The 18,725-nt window shown below is 50.9% G+C and overlaps 1 protein-coding gene across 1 annotated transcript in view; it reads left to right on the forward strand.

The window, feature by feature from the left end:
• The window catches only part of HOOK1 (hook microtubule tethering protein 1), a 905,468-nt gene that overhangs the window by 745,072 nt on the left and 141,671 nt on the right, over positions 1-18,725 (forward strand). The window contains exon 17 of the mRNA XM_086953035.1: positions 531-565. Within this exon, the coding sequence (XP_086809161.1) occupies positions 531-565 (35 nt within the window). The remainder of the gene's footprint in view (positions 1-530; positions 566-18,725) is intronic.

Below are 18,725 nucleotides of genomic sequence, written 5' to 3' on the forward strand. Positions count from 1 at the left end.
AATGCTTTTCTTCTGAAATACTTGTCATGTAGCTACAGTGATTTCATTATTTACAATCTTCCTAATGTTAAATCACAATACACATGCGTTTAGACCTAAAGGTGCCACAAGGAAAGATGAACAGTTGTTCGGCAATTCCGTTTAGGGCATTCTGCTATGGTTTGAAAAAATATATTAAATTGTTGACACTGTATTTGAAGGAGGTATAAGACTTACTGTGTTGCATATAATTCTGAATCTGTTAATTTGATCTTGCCTCCAGAAAGGTCTGTTTACTTTTAAATATAGATAACTTTTTTTTTAAATACAAAGATTTGTTACAAACTGCATAATATGTAAGTTGTGCAACAAGTGAAATAACACAAGTCACAGGATGTACCTTTGGATAGTAACTATTTGAAAGAAAATGCTGTGCTTTTCTCTCAAAGACAATCAATTGTTATATTCTTTCACAAGTGGAAGTAATATTGCATTGCATGATTTAAAAGGTTTGAGTTTTTGGATGACTTATCTCCATCTATTTTTTCCAGTCTACGTTGCTGAAGGAAAAGATAGCAGCACATATGTAAGTAAGCTGGCATTGCCTCACTTTTGTTGTCAAATTTTCTCCTGTAGGCTAAACATAAATTATACATTTTTCACCACAATGATATGTAATGACAATTTGCGCCTAAAAGACACTCCTTTGCTATTGGCACTAGGAACCTTTTGTAGTGTAGTTCCTATTTTCCCAATAGGCCCTACGCATTGGAATAACATAAACAGCAGTATAGACGTAGAAGTGCGGTCTTCCAGGTCTCTACTGACTATGCAAAACTTAATTGGGTTTGTTACCAACTAGCTCAGAGGTCACTGGAAACTTTCTTGACTGAATAGGAAGTGATCAGCTTCCCTGGTACAGACAAGAAGGGATTCAGTTTTCTAACAACCGCATAAACATGACAACTTTGCCTCTTAGAATAAGAGTCAATCTCTAGAGTCGTGTGAAACAATAGACAGTTATTTTACTCAGTCAGTTGTGCAGATTACTTTCACCAAGGTGCAGAGAATAGAGAGACGGGCGTTTTCAATAAAAGGTATTATTTATTGAACAGTCTTTCTTCTCGTGCAAGAGAAATGAATTGCCACAATTGCAAGACTTGTTATTATAAAAAGTGCGTACAGTAAAATGAGGATTGCGAAATAATACTGTAAAAGCATTGATATGGTTCTTAGCCATACAATGGTTAAAATGAATAAAATATATACATTCATATATACATTTAGCTAACGTACTCAGCTGGTGCTTCTAACTACGCCTACCCCAGTGTAACTGACCTAAGCCTAATACTTGGGAGGGAGTAAGTAAGTAGCACTTTTAGTTAAGTTGGTTTTGCCAAGGTTTGCTTCAAGAATTCTCTCTAAGGGTTTAGTCAACACCATACCTCTGGAATAGAATGTTGGAGGTCTTGTATCTCCTTCCAGGACTCGATATCCCAGTCACTCGCAAGAGTAGGCTGGAAACGCCGGAGCTGGATTTTCTCGGCAAGAGAAAAGACAGCGTCTCTCTCAGCGTGTCGAGGAGGAGGAGGGGCAGCGTCCGTGGGCAGCTTGCATCTGCTGGGCTCTGCAGGGGACAGCTGTTCTGCTCCTATGTTCCCCACACCATCGCTATCATCGATGTCGTTGAGGCAGCGTTTGCTTAAGGCAACGTTGGGAATATTTATACCTGAAAGGTGCCTTGTTTGGCGTAAGTTTTTGGACATAAGACGTCAATAAAGATGTCACTAGGAAGTGATCGTCTCTCAGTGCTCATTAGAGTTCTATTACTAATCAAAACATAGCAAGCGGGGCTTTCCCAGGTTGCTGAGTTTTATCTTGTTGAAGAACCAAGTGCCAAGAGACGGTTTCTTTGGCCGTTCTGTTCTCCGGGATTTTCTGGTGTGACCTTAGTTTGCAGACCCACCACCGGGGTTGGTATTGCTGGGGTATCTATTCTAAGGTAAGGAATCTAACATTAACTTATTTCTTTCAGATGAATAAGTTACTTACCTTTGGTAACAATATATCATTTTTTTTTTTTTCATTTTTCCAATCTTTATTTCGACCATTTGGTCATAAAAGATGCACATACAATAAAATCACATGAATTCTGTCAGATTTGTTAAAACATCAATACATGATTTTAAGATCAACACAGACAATAAAAACAGTTATTAAGAATTGAAGCGATTCTAAAGTCTACCCAGCATTTTTTAAAAGACGAATACGCGTATACCAAACATTCGTAAAGAATTTGGAAAGTACAAAAACGGTTGGGCCAGAAACATCGGATTTTAAAATCCTGTACATAGGTGTATATTCCCTGCCACCCAAATTCTTAATCAGGGGAAGCAGCCAATGCTTTCTGGCTGCCTTGTAGGCTGGGCAGAAAAAGATCACATGCAAATCATTTTCCTCTTTATCAACGCAAAGAGGACAGTATTTGGTGGAAGGGACATGTGACCAGGTGCTTGAGAAGGACCGAAAAGGCAATGTACCGTATCTCCACTGGAGAAATAACTTTCTGGTGAGTATGGGATATATGGGATCGAAAGCCTTCTCAAATCTGTAGAGATCCTTAGTTTGCAGGAATATGGAAGAAAGGGACCCCTCTGTCTGGGTAGCTAAGGCCCTTGCCCTTTTGTGTTCGTGATACAGATTCGCCAGGGATCTCTTGGAGATTCCTGGTGCTGCATTCGCTGGTTCGGTCCACAATTCAGGGAGCCCCAGATCGGTGCAAATTGACTGGATGTTTTGGACCCAGGGAATACTGAGCGCCTTGGGGTGCTTTAATAGTTCGACCAGTTCCGCCCTATAGTCGGCGAGATCATCGCCGCTCCATAGCCTGCGCCAGAAGGCAATGGGTCTTAGACTTATCTCGTCGGCAAGTGGCAGTAGCCCTAGATCAAGCCTCAGAGGAAGGAGTGGAGTGCTAGGGGAAAGTGCGGTTATTTGTCTTATAAACCTATTTTCCGTGGAAGACAGGTTCCAACATGGAATGTGGCCCCACAATTCAGCCCCGTACAAGATCGCCCCCCTGGCCTGGGCTTTATATATCTGAATTAAGGCCCCCAGTGGGCGGTAGGTCGAACCAGTCATCATCCGGGATATACCCCCGGTAATTTGCACTAATTTAAGGTTAGCCCTGCTCTGATGGGTCCCCCAGGTCATATTTTCGTTGAGCGTCACGCCGAGATATTCAAACGTGGCTACTCTTTCCAGCCGCACTGCTCCCAGTTGGGGATTCGGGCGCTGTTTGGGGCTCGGATTCAATACCATATATTTGGTTTTTGTGGCGTTGATTTCCAACCCTCTATCCTGGCAGAAGGCCACAAAGGCATCGAGTATCCTTTGGATGCCCATGGGTGTTTTAGATATTAACAGTGTGTCGTCCGCGAACATTATTGCGGGCACACTGTTGCCGTTTAATTTGGGGGCATCTGTGTAGTCGGTGGCGTTAAGATGGGCGATTACCCCGTTGACGAAGAGGCAAAACAGGGTCGGCGCCAGCACACAGCCCTGTCTTACCCCTCTGCCAACGGGGAATCTATCAGTCAGTTCCCCCGACCTCCCACACCTCACCTGGGCATAATTATTATGATGCAACCTCTGCAAGGTCAATAAAATATCTGGTGGTACGCCCATCCCTGCCAAGATGATCCAAAGTTTTCCCCTGGGCACGAGGTCGAAGGCGGCCCGTAGGTCCACGAAAATCGTGTACAAACTACCGCCCTCGAACCTTACTGTCCTCCAATAGACCAGATTCAATCTAAAGACCTGGTCCACAGTCGATACCCCTTTCCTAAATCCTGCCTGATAGGGACTGAGGGCGCCCACCTCCTCTATCCATTCCTGAAGCCTATTCAGGAGAACCCTGCCGAACAGCTTCTGCGCTACGTCTATCAGGCTAATCGGTCTGTAGTTGGCTGGGAGGAGGGGGGATCCCTTTTTGAAAATCGGGACCACCTCAGCCCCCAGCCAAGTACTAGGGATTTCCATCCCACCGAGGATACCGTTAAAAAGAACAGCGAGGTAAGGCGCCCAGACGGTGGGCTCCTGCTTGAACAGGTCTCCCGGTAGCCCATCCAGTCCAGGCGCCTTCCCCGAAGCCAGGCCTGAAATAGCAGCAGTGACCTCACACAGTGTTATTACAGCTCGCAAAGATAGGGTCTAAACAGTGACCCCTCTGATGTGTCGCTATTGTACTTAGCAAGGTCAGCTGTAGTTCTTGTAATACAAGGCGAACATCCTCTGCCTCCTTCTGTGCGGGGTCCTCTAGGTGTAGGTTCAGGTCACCCAGTACCAGAACCTTATTGTGTTTGATGGCGGTCTGAGTAGCCCCTTCAAGTAGGCTACTACGGAAGTTTCCCAGGGACCCAGGGGGTCTATAGATAAGGATGCCAGAGATAGTGTCATGTTGCGTCAGTTTGATACTAAATTCACCAGCTTCGCAGTCATCAATTTTTACTGGCTTTAGAATACACTCGAACGGGTGTTTGACAATAATGGCACTCCCGCCTCCCCTTCCTATTGTCCTGTCAAGTCTGTGGAGGGTGTAGCCAGGAGGGATGGTGTCCAGTACATCCGGGTCAGAGTGTTCTCCCAACCAGGTCTCAGTAAGGAACAGTATCTGCATGTCCTCATCCAGTAAGAGATCCCACAGCTGAAGAGTGTGTTTGCTGATGGATCTACAATTTAGGAGACCCCCTTTGGCCAGAATCGTATCAGAGTCAGGAGCAACTGGCACTAAGCAGCTACCACTGAATGAACAATGAGGACATGGACCTAGGTCCAAGGGCTCCATCAAGTGATGACAGTGAGTAGGTAAAACGGGACATAGGTCTCTCAGCCTCTTACTTGTGTAAGTTTGCCTGCCGCACGCCCGCAGAACAGGGGTCTGGGCCCCTGGTCCCAGCCGGTCGCGGACGGGCGCAGACGGGCTTGGCTTTGGCGCGGCTTCGGCGCGCATCCGGCGCGCCCGCTGCGCCAGCCCGCTGCGCCGTCTGAACCCTACGCACATTTTATGGGTGATGAGGAGGGTGGGAGGCCGGCGCGACTAGAGCGCTGCCCCTGCCCACACCCAAGATGGCGCCCGCCGCAGCCTCGAGCCGGGAGAAGGATCGGCTGGGCGAGGCTGTATCAAGGAGGTAGAGTGTTTAGAGGTGTCAGTGTACCTAAAAATCAATTCCCTTTAAATTCTAAAGGTAAAAGCCCCCAAGTTTTTAAAAATCTCAATGCAGTAAAAACACGATCTAAAAGCACAGGCTGTCGCAGGTATTCGAAGCAGATCACCCAGTAGCTCGCAGCCCTAGTCCTCCCTCTAGGGAGAGCTCTAACAGGCAGCGAGCAGCTCAAACACTCTGATTAAAATAGTCTGGGAGGGCGGGAGGCCGGCGCGACTAGAGCGCTGCCCCTGCCCACACCCAAGATGGCGCCCGCCGCCGCCTCGAGCCGGGAGAAGGATCGGCTGGGCGAGGCTGTATCAAGGAGGTAGAGTGTTTAGAGGTGTCAGTGTACCTAAAAATCAATTCCCTTTAAATTCTAAAGGTAAAAGCCCCCAAGTTTTTAAAAATCTCAATGCAGTAAAAACACGATCTAAAAGCACAGACTGTCGCAGGTATTCGAAGCAGATCACCCAGTAGCTCGCAGCCCTAGTCCTCCCTCTAGGGAGAGCTCTAACAGGCAGCGAGCAGCTCAAACACTCTGATTAAAATAGTCTGGGAGGGCGGGAGGCCGGCGCGACTAGAGCGCTGCCCCTGCCCACACCCAAGATGGCGCCCGCCGCCGCCTCGAGCCGGGAGAAGGATCGGCTGGGCGAGGCTGTATCAAGGAGGTAGAGTGTTTAGAGGTGTCAGTGTACCTAAAAATCAATTCCCTTTAAATTCTAAAGGTAAAAGCCCCCAAGTTTTTAAAAATCTCAATGCAGTAAAAACACGATCTAAAAGCACAGGCTGTCGCAGGTATTCGAAGCAGATCACCCAGTAGCTCGCAGCCCTAGTCCTCCCTCTAGGGAGAGCTCTAACAGGCAGCGAGCAGCTCAAACACTCTGATTAAAATAGTCTGGGAGGGCGGGAGGCCGGCGCGACTAGAGCGCTGCCCCTGCCCACACCCAAGATGGCGCCCGCCGCCGCCTCGAGCCGGGAGAAGGATCGGCTGGGCGAGGCTGTATCAAGGAGGTAGAGTGTTTAGAGGTGTCAGTGTACCTAAAAATCAATTCCCTTTAAATTCTAAAGGTAAAAGCCCCCAAGTTTTTAAAAATCTCAATGCAGTAAAAACACGATCTAAAAGCACAGGCTGTCGCAGGTATTCGAAGCAGATCACCCAGTAGCTCGCAGCCCTAGTCCTCCCTCTAGGGAGAGCTCTAACAGGCAGCGAGCAGCTCAAACACTCTGATTAAAATAGTCTGGGAGGGCGGGAGGCCGGCGCGACTAGAGCGCTGCCCCTGCCCACACCCAAGATGGCGCCCGCCGCCGCCTCGAGCCGGGAGAAGGATCGGCTGGGCGAGGCTGTATCAAGGAGGTAGAGTGTTTAGAGGTGTCAGTGTACCTAAAAATCAATTCCCTTTAAATTCTAAAGGTAAAAGCCCCCAAGTTTTTAAAAATCTAAATGCAGTAAAAACACGATCTAAAAGCACAGGCTGTCGTAGGTATTCGAAGCAGATCACCCAGTAGCTCGCAGCCCTAGTCCTCCCTCTAGGGAGAGCTCTAACAGGCAGCGAGCAGCTCAAACACTCTGATTAAAATAGTCTGGGAGGGCGGGAGGCCGGCGCGACTAGAGCGCTGCCCCTGCCCACACCAAGATGGCGCCCGCCGCCGCCTCGAGCTGGGAGAAGGATCGGCTGGGCGAGGCTGTATCAAGGAGGTAGAGTGTTTAGAGGTGTCAGTGTACCTAAAAATCAATTCCCGTTAAATTCTAAAGGTAAAAGCCCCCAAGTTTTTAAAAATCTCAATGCAGTAAAAACACGATCTAAAAGCACAGGCTGTCGCAGGTATTCGAAGCAGATCACCCAGTAGCTCGCAGCCCTAGTCCTCCCTCTAGGGAGAGCTCTAACAGGCAGCGAGCAGCTCAAACACTCTGATTAAAATAGTCTGGGAGGGCGGGAGGCCGGCGCGACTAGAGCGCTGCCCCTGCCCACACCCAAGATGGCGCCCGCCGCCGCCTCGAGCCGGGAGAAGGATCGGCTGGGCGAGGCTGTATCAAGGAGGTAGAGTGTTTAGAGGTGTCAGTGTACCTAAAAATCAATTCCCTTTAAATTCTAAAGGTAAAAGCCCCCAAGTTTTTAAAAATCTCAATGCAGTAAAAAAACACGATCTAAAAGCACAGGCTGTCGCAGGTATTCGAAGCAGATCACCCAGTAGCTCGCAGCCCTAGTCCTCCCTCTAGGGAGAGCTCTAACAGGCAGCGAGCAGCTCAAACACTCTGATTAAAATAGTCTGGGAGCAAATTAAATCTAAATGCAAAAAGCTAGAAAGGACCTGGAGAAGGAACCCGAGTGAGCAAGCAAAAAATAGCTATAGCTCAGCACACCGGAGCTATCAATATGCGGTGCGTAGAGCAAAAGCCAAATATTTTCAGACTCGTATTGAGGATGCCGAGAGCTCCTCGCGGGAACTGTTTAAAATATATAAAGAAATATCGTTGGTCTCTAGCTCCAATACCCCCATAAAATCTTCCAAGGAGGGATGCAATAAAGTCGCTGACTTTTTCTCTAGTAAAGTTAAGAAGATTTATGCCTCATTTTCTCAGATACCAGAGAAGGGCACTGATTTCAGAGCAGACAGCTCATTGGCAGCCCCGGATTCCTCACTCCTAACCTTTGAGGTTCCGGCAGCTGACAAGCTAATAAACATCTGTCGGAGCGTGAAGTCCGGCTCCCCTAATGATCCGGCCCCTGCCTGGGTCATATCAGAGGGCCTGACAGCCTTGGAACCTCATATTAGACACGTCCTACAAACCTCCTTTTCCACTCAGCAAGTCCCTAGGGAGTGGAAGAAGGCTATAGTACTGCCAATAAGGAAAAAACCCAATGTCAGCTTGGAGGTACTAGAAAACCTTAGACCCATTTCCTTATTGCCGTACGTGGCGAAGGTAGCCGAGAAGGTGGTTAATGCTCAGCTCACGGAGCACCTGGAAAAATGTAACTTACTACATCCCTCGCAATCAGGATTTAGGGCGGGCTACTCTACGGAGACGGCCCTCCTAAGAGCCACTGAGACTCTAAGAGCAGGGGCAGATGCTGGTCACACAATGGCCCTGATCATGCTTGACCTAAGCGCGGCTTTTGACACCGTGGCGCATTCCATCTTGCTACGGTGTCTGAACGAAGCTGGGGTCGTTGGTCCTGCGCTGGGCTGGCTGCAATCTTTCCTTACAGAGAGATGTTTCCAGGTTCAGCAGGGGACCTGCCGCTCAGGGGAGATGTCATTAGACCAGGGAGTGCCTCAGGGCTCTGCTTTGAGCCCCACTCTTTTTAACTTATACATGGCCTCTCTGGCGAAAGTTGTACACTCTTTTGGGGTGGAATTAGTGTCGTACGCTGACGACACTCAGCTGCTGATCTCCCTATCACAGAGTACCTCCAACACCCCTAAAAATTTTTAATCCTGTATGCAGGCATTAGCAGAGTGGATGGATGCCCATTGTCTAAAACTCAATGGCTCTAAAACAGAGGTGCTGGTGGTAGGGGGTAAAAGCGAAAAATGGTCGGATGAGTGGTGGCCTTCATGTCTGGGCCCTACCCCCATACCATGTCAGGAGGCCAAGAATCTGGGAATTTGGATGAACCCCTCGCTCTCATATGAAGGCCGCATAAGGCGCCTTGTGGGCAAATGTTTTGGAGTCCTAAAGACCCTAAACAAAACCTTAGACCTCCTCCCTTTATCGGCCAGAAGAACACTAACGCAGGCACTAGTGACCTCTCGGTTAGATTATGGCAACATTCTGTTCCTTGGGGCAACCGAGGGCAGCATAGGTCGCCTACAAGTCATCCAGAACTCCGCCGCCAGACTGGTGTTAAGAAGACCCAGGAGAGCTAGCTCGAAACTGGCGCTGGATGCGCTTCATTGGCTGCCGGTGAAGAAGCGTGTGCTATTTAAGTGCCTCCTTTTTTGCCATCGGATTGTCTGGGACAAGTCACCGACATATCTGAAGGAGCTAGTCAGCCGATATGAACCTACCAGGACCCTCCGTTCAGAGGGTACCGGTTTGCTGACAGTCCCCAGGATCAGGAAGGCGAGAATAGGTGGACGTTCCTTCGCGCTACTAGCAGCTCAAAATTGGAACAAACTACCTCCTGTGTTGAGACTGGAGGGTAATGAACTGCGGTTCAGGGCTCTGCTCAAAACACACCTATATACGGCATAGAGTCTGGGTTTTCTATGCTGGTTTCACTGGTAGCTTAGCGCGGGGACACGCCGTGATGGCGTTACTGAGCGCTCTATAAGCTCTTTATTATTATTATTATTATTAGATCCGCCTGAGGGCCCAGCCTCTCCGGTTCGATTGGCGCAGGAAGTTCTCCGGACTCAGCGCTATATAGGGACTGGAAGTGGGCCTGCCACACTCCAGGAGCTATGTTAGGCTCCACTGCCGAATGTAGACTCCCTGATCCCCCATTCACAATTCTCCAGAACAGGCGTTGATCTTGAATTGCTAGGGCCTTTGTGAGTTCTTCCCACTGATTTTCCTCCCATTCTATTTTGGCCTGAGCAAGAAGCTTCTTGTAGGCTTGCCTGCGTTGTTTAAGGCGTTCCCCTCCTGTGCCCTCCTTAATTGCTCCAAGGAGTTCTGTTTTGGCCCGTCTACAGGCTACATTATACCATTGTGTTTTACCTTGGCACCTCTCCCTTGGCTTTCGTAAGTTACGAGTAAAGTGGGGTGCCGCAACTTTTATGAGTTCCTCGTGGGCAACAAACAGTTTGCTCCTTATATCTATTTTATTTGCCACACTGTCAAGATCCCCAACAGTTTCCAGGATGGGAGTAATCTCTGCATAAAGCAGTGGGAGTTTATCCTTGTTTGTGACCATATGCTCCCACCTGATTCTTCTCCTACTGTTATCTAGGAGGAGCGTGGGGCGATTCCCTTCCTCATGGGTCACTGGGGCCTGAGGTGCTGGATGGGCAAGGTCTAACTCGAGGGCATTGTGGTCACTGTCCAACCTGTCTATTACCCTGAAGTCCTGTATTGTTGACCACCTCGCCAATTGGACCAGGACATAGTCCAAATGAGACTCTCTTCCCCGACGATTGTAAGTGTTTTTGCCTGGTATATCGGATTTAATTCGCCCATTACACGCTCTGAGTCCAAACCTTAATGTAAGGGCAGTGATTTGCAGTGCCAGTGGGGTCCAAGCTTTCGGAGATGGCACATCAACCCATGGTACTGCCCACCTAACTTCTTCTTCTGATAAGAACCCTTCCTGGAGGCCGGGGAGTGGCTCAAAGTGAGAGTTAAAGTCCCCACCCACCACATAATATGAATCGGTCGACAGTTCAGATAAGAAGTTCGAGAGTTCATCAAAGGTCGGTCATTCTTTTGCCATTCCCATCGGCCTGGAATAGATGTTGACCAGCAGGAGGTTAGCTTTGTTTGGCCATGTTAATAAGACCGCAAGGATGTCATCAGAGTTGAATGGGAGCCGTGTGGCCACACAGCCCAGGGGCGCAGCAACCCACGTCGTAAGGCCCCCTGATGGGCGGCCTTTGCCTTCCCACCTTGCTGGGATGAAAAATGACGAATAGCCTTGATGTCCGTAGTCCTCTCTGGCCCAGGTTTCCTGGAACATGCATATGTCACCAGTTTCTATGTACTTAGCCCAAGCCGGCTCTTCCAGTTTGTTAGCTAATCCCGCGATGTTCCAGGAGATTATCTTCAAATGTTCGGAGGTGGCAGATGCCATACCATGAGGGTTGGAGGAGGTGAGTCCAGGCTCCACTTCAGTTGCGGGACCTGTAGTGGGGGCAGCAAAAGATGCATGTGGCACCGGTGGTCTTGGCGCACCATTGCCCACAAGGAAAGGAACCGTAGTTATCCCCTCAGCAACAACTACCCCATCAATGGCTTGGTGAGAAGATTCGGTTCTGCCGTGGTCTGAAGCAGCTGGATCATTCAGGGGGCCAGAAATTGAACCGGAGGACACAGTGGGGGGTTCCAGGAGGCCACAGGAGCCCGAGACCCCTGGCACTGTCGTACAGACGGTAAGTCAGTCGACCCCATCCAAACCGTTCAGGCAGTTAAAGCGATTAAAATCGCAAAAAGGTGTGTCCGACGGTTGGAAATACGGGCGTTGTAGAAAGCCTTTGTGTTTACGTCTGTATTCCACCCTTGTCCAGTCATCGTGTATTGGGACCTGGTGCCTGGGAATCGGGGGGAAGAAAAAAGATACTGGGAGGGTCTGTATGGTGGAATCAAGGGATCGGTTCATTCCTCCACAAATGTGTCGAACCGTGCCCGGATCCTTAAAAGTTACCATAATACAGTCCCCCACTATGGTTTTCCTGGTCTTCCCTAGCCATGGAACCCTTCTCACCATGATGATTTCGTTATTAAAATGGGATGGCAAGGGTCGGTTCCAGTTAAGCCATTTGATTACCTTTTTCTTAAGGGATTGGTAGTCCTCATTTTCCCCTGATCTTAAGTGGGGGGCACCAGCTAAGACCACCATTAATCTATTAGCTTCAGGCGGGAGGTCTGGCCTTCGTGGTCTGGGAGTTGGGCAAACGGGCGTGGGTGGGGGGGCGTTAACCTGATCTTGATGTATTCCAGAGGACTCTATTTGAGAGCTATGGAAGGCTAGATCCACTGGGTGAGTAGGTCTGTTGCTTTGGTTATTGTGCCGTGCCTGGAGTTGGATGGCCATAAGGGGTTGCAGAGGGGGGGCAGGTGGCGGGTTTCTGGGGGGGGCTTTATTGGCATGAGTTGCAGCTTCTGCTTTGGAAGGATCCCCAGCAGAGGAATGGGTTCCCACTAGCTTTGTCTGCTTACTTACTAGAGTGTTCAGAGTGGTAAGAGAAGTTTCTAGTAGGGTGAGCCTGATCTCGACTTTTTTTAAGCTGTCGGTAATGGGCTGCAAAAGGGAGCGGAGTAGGAATTCAATGCTCCCCTTGGCAGAGAGTGGGAGGTTTAAGTTTGATGAAATTACCTCTGGTTCTTTAGTGGTGGCAGTTATACTGGGGTTTGGGGGCTTAGGCGGTGGAATGGTAGGCACTATCTCCGTAGGCTTCCCCGATAGAGCGGTGTTAGTGCGTTTCTTGCCAAAGTCAAGATGTGATATTTTGGATTTCCCCCGCCCCCCACTGTTTTCCGAGCACGTTTACTGGGTGGGGGCCTATGTAACTCCGCCACTACATTTAATTTGGACTTGCTCTTATTAGCCAATTGCATAGGTGGGGTTTGAGTTACCAGGTTAACAGGGGTATGGGAGAACTCAAGAGGGGCTGGCTCTGTGTTTTTTCCAAGCGCTATCCCTGGAGTAGAGGGAATTTCCCTTAGTAAGACGGGGAAGTCCTCGAGTGTCGAATTAATTAGACTGCTGGGTGGAGTGCCTTCCTCTTGAGTGGTGGGGTAAGGAATGATATCGGTCAAGGGCCTGGTTTTCATAGATTCAATGGAGCGCCTGCGCTCCACCCTACGTTTCTCAAGCGAACTTTCCTTGTCCGCTTCTCCTTTAGTGGATTTAAAGTAATTATCCAAAGTCCCAGAGCTGGAGGCGCCATCCCTTGAGGGGGTTTCCCGTGGTGGAGGCGAAGGCATTGCCTTGATTGTAACACAAAGGGGGATCAAGAGAGTGGGCCCAGCCCAGCCTCCTTCGGCCACTGACGGCCAAAGACGGTCCCGCCCTTGTCCCGGGCTTCTCCCGGGACGCTCCCGCGCAGCGGTCTCCTTGGTCCAACTTATATCCTCAATAACAATTGGATGATTGTTAGGGGCGGGGCGATGAGGGAGAGCGGCCCAGGTGTTACGGGCGCGAGGTAGGCTGAGACTCTTGGGAGACTGAGTCCAGCCCCTCCTGCTCGCAGCCCTCGCAGCCCTCGCAGCCCTTAGCCCCAGATGGCAAAAAGTACAACTGCTCCCAAGTTCAACAGCGCCCCTGGACGATGCGGGACCCGCGCAGCGGGTTCCGCGAGGCGTGGAGTCAGAGGCAGTCCGAGGGAGTCCGCAGGTCCTTCAGGTCACAAGGTAGGCTGCAAGTGGTATCCCACGGAGAGGAGAGAATCCGGTGGCTTTCAGCGGTCTGTTGGGGGGCGGGGCGATGAGGGAGAGCGGCCCAGGTGTTACGGGCGCGAGGTAGGCTGAGACTCTTGGGAGACTGAGTCCAGCCCCTCCTGCTCGCAGCCCTCGCAGCCCTTAGCCCCAGATGGCAAAAAGTACAACTGCTCCCAAGTTCAACAGCGCCCCTGGACAATGCGGGACCCGCGCAGCGGGTTCCGCGAGGCGTGGAGTCAGAGGCAGTCCGAGGGAGTCCGCAGGTCCTTCAGGTCACAAGGTAGGCTGCAAGTGGTATCCCACGGAGAGGAGAGAATCCGGTGGCTTTCAGCGGTCTGTTGGGGGCGGGGCGATGAGGGAGAGCGGCCCAGGTGTTACGGGCGCGAGGTAGGCTGAGACTCTTGGGAGACTGAGTCCAGCCCCTCCTGCTCGCAGCCCTCGCAGCCCTTAGCCCCAGATGGCAAAAAGTACAACTGCTCCCAAGTTCAACAGCGCCCCTGGATGATGCGGGACCCGCGCAGCGGGTTCCGCGAGGCGTGGAGTCAGAGGCAGTCCGAGGGAGTCCGCAGGTCCTTCAGGTCACAAGGTAGGCTGCAAGTGGTATCCCACGGAGAGGAGAGAATCCGGTGGCTTTCAGCGGTCTGTTGGGGGCGGGGCGATGTGGGAGAGCGGCCCAGGTGTTACGGGCGCGAGGTAGGCTGAGACTCTTGGGAGACTGAGTCCAGCCCCTCCTGCTCGCAGCCCTCGCAGCCCTTAGCCCCAGATGGCAAAAAGTACAACTGCTCCCAAGTTCAACAGCGCCCCTGGACGATGCGGGACCCGCGCAGCGGGTTCCGCGAGGCGTGGAGTCAGAGGCAGTCCGAGGGAGTCCGCAGGTCCTTCAGGTCACAAGGTAGGCTGCAAGTGGTATCCCACGGAGAGGAGAGAATCCGGTGGCTTTCAGCGGTCTGTTGGGGGCGGGGCGATGAGGGAGAGCGGCCCAGGTGTTACGGGTGCGAGGTAGGCTGAGACTCTTGGGAGACTGAGTCCAGCCCCTCCTGCTCGCAGCCCTCGCAGCCCTTAGCCCCAGATGGCAAAAAGTACAACTGCTCCCAAGTTCAACAGCGCCCCTGGACGATGCGGGACCCGCGCAGCGGGTTCCGCGAGGCGTGGAGTCAGAGGCAGTCCGAGGGAGTCCGCAGGTCCTTCAGGTCACAAGGTAGGCTGCAAGTGGTATCTATAAGACACATTAGTTAGTATTAGATTCCTTACCGCCCCACCCATCGTCCCCGTTCTGCGAACTGATTTCTAGGGTTAAAGTCTTCCCTTTTAGGGCCCTAGTTTTATGCACCAATGGTCAGTGTCTTCCATGACTCTGCGTTGCTGGTGCGGAAGGTCGTGTACAGAACTGGCGTCAGGGTGCATAGGTGGCGTCTAAGTAGTCTCAGTGACGTCAACTCGGTGCATACGACCCCGGCGACAGACTCGGAGCTGCACAACGCCACCTACTGAGGCGCAGAGGTACTGCTAGCGAAAACTTTCCAGATCCAGTCTGACGCCTGGGGATATTCTAAGGTAAGGAATCTAACACTAACTAATGTTTCTTACAGATATATCGTTACCAAAGGTAAGTAACCTGTTCAGCAAGCATACAGAGTTCCAAAGGGCAGTTCAGGAAATAGCCAGATCCTTTAGTTTAATAGGAAACTCATGTACATTCAAGCATTTGTCGTGAACAGCTGTAAAAACAGCTTTGGGACCTTCATGAAATTTGCATGTCCAGTGAATGTGCAGCAGAGAAATAGTGGTTATAATATATTTTGTGCTCCAGGGGGAAAATGCTCAGCATACATCTGAATACCGTTTTCATGCAGGTAAGTAGCCCATAAATATTGTTACGTTCGAACTGCTGTCTGGATTGTCCTATGTTTTCTCTGTGTGCCTCCCTTCTGGTACCCTTGTATAACCCCAAAATATCAATAGCACTAACTCTGTAAGTTACAATATTTAGCACTAAGAACAGAGCCACTTGGAACTCCTTCTCGTCCCTCAATGAAGATGACAAATACAAAACCCTGCTTAGCTTTAACCCCTCCAGTCACTTTAGCGACCCACTGCCACCAGCTGACATCAAAAAAATCAAGGAGGCCCTCATCCCCCTCGGGACTAAAATTGTTAACACCTCTTTATCTCAAGGCAAGATTCCCGAATGTCTAAAAGCAGCAAAGGTCTCACCTATTCTAAAAATAACGGATGCGGACAGATCTGATCTCAATAACTTCCGCCCCATCTCCAACATCCCTACTCTGGCTAAGCTATTAGAAAAGTGCGTACAATCGCAAGTTTGCATGCACATCGAAATTTTCAATCACCTGGATCAATACCAATCAAGCTTTAGGAATGTTCACAGTATGGAATCAGCACTCATCCACATCATTGATGATATCTTAACACCTTAGCTGCGTGTAAACATCCCTCCCCAGTGCTGCGCTGTCCATTGGAACCAGTGCTGAATGGACGTCCAATGGTCGTGCGCAGCACTGGGGAGGTAGCGCTGCTGACGACCATTGGCCGTCAGCAGCACTTAAGGGGTTAAACATGCTAGACCAAAACAAATCCTGCCTCTTAATCCCCTTGATCTCGCTTCTGCATTCGACACAGTTAATCACAACAACATTCTAGCTATTCTGGAACACAGGATGGGCCTCTCCGGCTTCGTACTGCAATGGTTCTCTTCCTTCCTTCACAATACATCCCAAAGATGTTTGGTGAACCATACCTTATCCCATCCGTCTGCAGTTTCCATGGGGGTCCCAAAAGGCTCTGCCTTGTCTTCTATACTCTTAAATCTTTTCCTGGAACCACTAGCAAATGTTCTATCCTCCATGAACATTCTTTTCTATATCAATGCTGAAAATCAATTTTCTGAAGACTTCATCTCACTCAACTGATCCTTGACGATTATCCAAAACTGGCTAACTGAAAGCCCTCTCCTGCTCAACTCCACCAAAACAGAATTCCTTATCATTTCCCCTCCTAAGCACACCCTCAGGATTGACCTCTGGATGAAACACCTCACTACCTTTAACTGCTCTGCGGTTATCATCGACTCAGCAACATTTCTTGGAATCACCTATGACTCACACCTGAACATGAAGAAAACATTTTGTAAGCTGTGCAAGGGTGCGCATCACCAAATAAGGACTCTTAGAAACCTAAAACCATTCCTCCCTCAAGAGGAATTCAAGCAGTTGTCCTACCTAGGCTAGACTATGGAAGTGCAACGCTCTGTGGCTCCCCAAATATACCTTAGCCCTGCTGAGGGCTTCACTGAATGCCGCTGCTATACTGATCACTAACACTAAAAGAAATGAGCACATTTCCCCTCTAAAGTGGTTACCCTAGGAAGCAAGAATACAATTAAAGATTGCTTATTTGACGCACAAATCCCTCCTCTTCAAAACACCTGGATACCAGGCTCAAAAACTGGAATTATCAGGTTGTAGCAGACCTTCCAGAATTGCTAACTCATTGCTACTCAAACCGCAGATTTTTCGCAGAAAGGAAACAAGACTTCTTGGGCGCTGCACCCAAGATATGGAACTCTCTTCCTACGGAAATTCGCAGAATCCCCCTACACGGCGGCTTTCAAACAGGAAGTATAAACAAACCTAATGAACAAGTTCCTGCCTTAACTGGATCATAGCTTGTCTGTTTTCGAAATGTCATTTTTGGGGTTTATTTTCCCTTATCAACTGTTAATGTCTATGATTATTTGCCTTACCTATTTAGTAACTTTTTGCCTTACCTTAACCCCTCCCATGCTGGTGACGGAACCGCTCCGTCACCAGCCTCGGTGGCGCTGTGCTAGTGACGGAGAGGTATAGGGTTAAAAATGGAGATACATCTGAAAGAAACACGTTAGTATTAGATTCCTTACCTTAGAATATCCCCAGGCGTCAGACTGGATCCGGAATTTTTTGCGTAGCAATACCCCTGCGCGTCGTTAGGTGTCGTCTCCGGCTCCGCGTCCGTGTTCGGCGTCGTCTGCGCCGGGATGACGTCGTCGGAGTACTTAGACGCCACCTATGCGCGCTGACGTCAGTTCTTCTTTTTTCCGCGCCAGCTAGCGCAGATCCGGAGAAGCTCTCCCCCTTAGTCACTTTTTGACTAAAACTTTTTGATAATTTTTGATCTTCTTAAAGTCCCTCGACTCTTCAGGTGCCAGTAGGGATGCCCGGGTTCAAGCCCTGCTCGAGGTGTAGTCGACTGATGTCGAGTACCGACCCCCATCGCCAGTGTCTGCAGTGCCTAGGCCTCGACCACGACGACCGTTCCTGCTCCGACTGTCGAGCTCTGACGTCGAAGGCTAGGCGGGAGCGGTCCCGCAAGCGGCTCGAGCTCCGACAGTCGGCCCCGCGCCATTCGAGGTCCCGGTCCCATGGGAGGTCGAGGAATCGGTCGCGGGGACAGAGCCCTCGCAGCTCCGGAAGTCGGCATTGGTCTTCTGGTTCCTCCTCAGGTAAGAGGCATGAGAGGTCGGAGCGGCGTCATCGCTCCTCTGACCGCCCCGACGCTCGCCCGACGCGGCCGGGGTTTTGGGTGGCACCGCCCACACGGCTCCGCAGTCACTAGCGCCGCATCCTGCCCCATACCTGCGGGTCCCTGAACAGGGTGCGACGCCGGAGGAGATCGAGCGGTACCTCATGGCCATGAGGTCGCTCTATTCTCCACCGGACCCCACGGCGCCTTCGGGCCCAGTGGGTCCGGCTCCGGGGTCTAGCGGGTCGAGTGCTCCGGCACCGACGCCGCTGACGGCTTCGGCCTCGGCGCCGCCGGCGACTTCGGTCCCGGCGCCGCAGGCCCCGGTCGGATCCGGCTCAAATCCGGGTCGACGCCGGTCGACCTCACCGGCGCCGTCCCCAAGGGTGTCACCACCGCCGCCGACTTCGGTCGACGCCGGCCCCAGTTCTTCTGTCAATCCCGGTCAGCCGTCGACAAGGCCCCGTTGGGCGCCGTACAAGACGGCTTTGGGTACTTTTTACTTTAATGACCGGGCCCCAATTGTTGATCCTGGCTACCAGGCATTGGGTGATGAAGAGGACTGGGAGGGGTCTGAGGACCCTCTGACTAAGGAATGTCAGGACCAAACGGACTGGACAGAGGAGCTTGGGGAAGCCAGTGGCCTGGACCTCTCTCCAGACACTGGTTTTGTCTCCCCTCCAACCGTGGCTACGGAGGAGGGGGCAGCCTATAGCGTAGTTCTGATGCGGGCGGCTAAGGCCTTAAACTTTACGCTCCCCTCAGCGGCTGTGAGGACTAATCTCCTCACCGAGGTCCTCAAACCGCAGTCAAGCTCGGTCGAGCCTCTGCTGCCGTTCAATGAGGCCTTATGTGACGTTCTGCTGGGCACCTGGTCCAAGCCCGCCTCAGGACAGCCTGTGGACAGGAACGTGGCCAGACGCTACCGCCCGGCTCAGGGTGACCCAAGTTTCCAGTCGACCCATCCAACCCCTGAG

This window comes from Lissotriton vulgaris, chromosome 1_1 (genome assembly GCF_964263255.1).
Source record: "Lissotriton vulgaris chromosome 1_1, aLisVul1.2, whole genome shotgun sequence".
Taxonomy (NCBI): Eukaryota; Metazoa; Chordata; class Amphibia; order Caudata; family Salamandridae; genus Lissotriton; species Lissotriton vulgaris.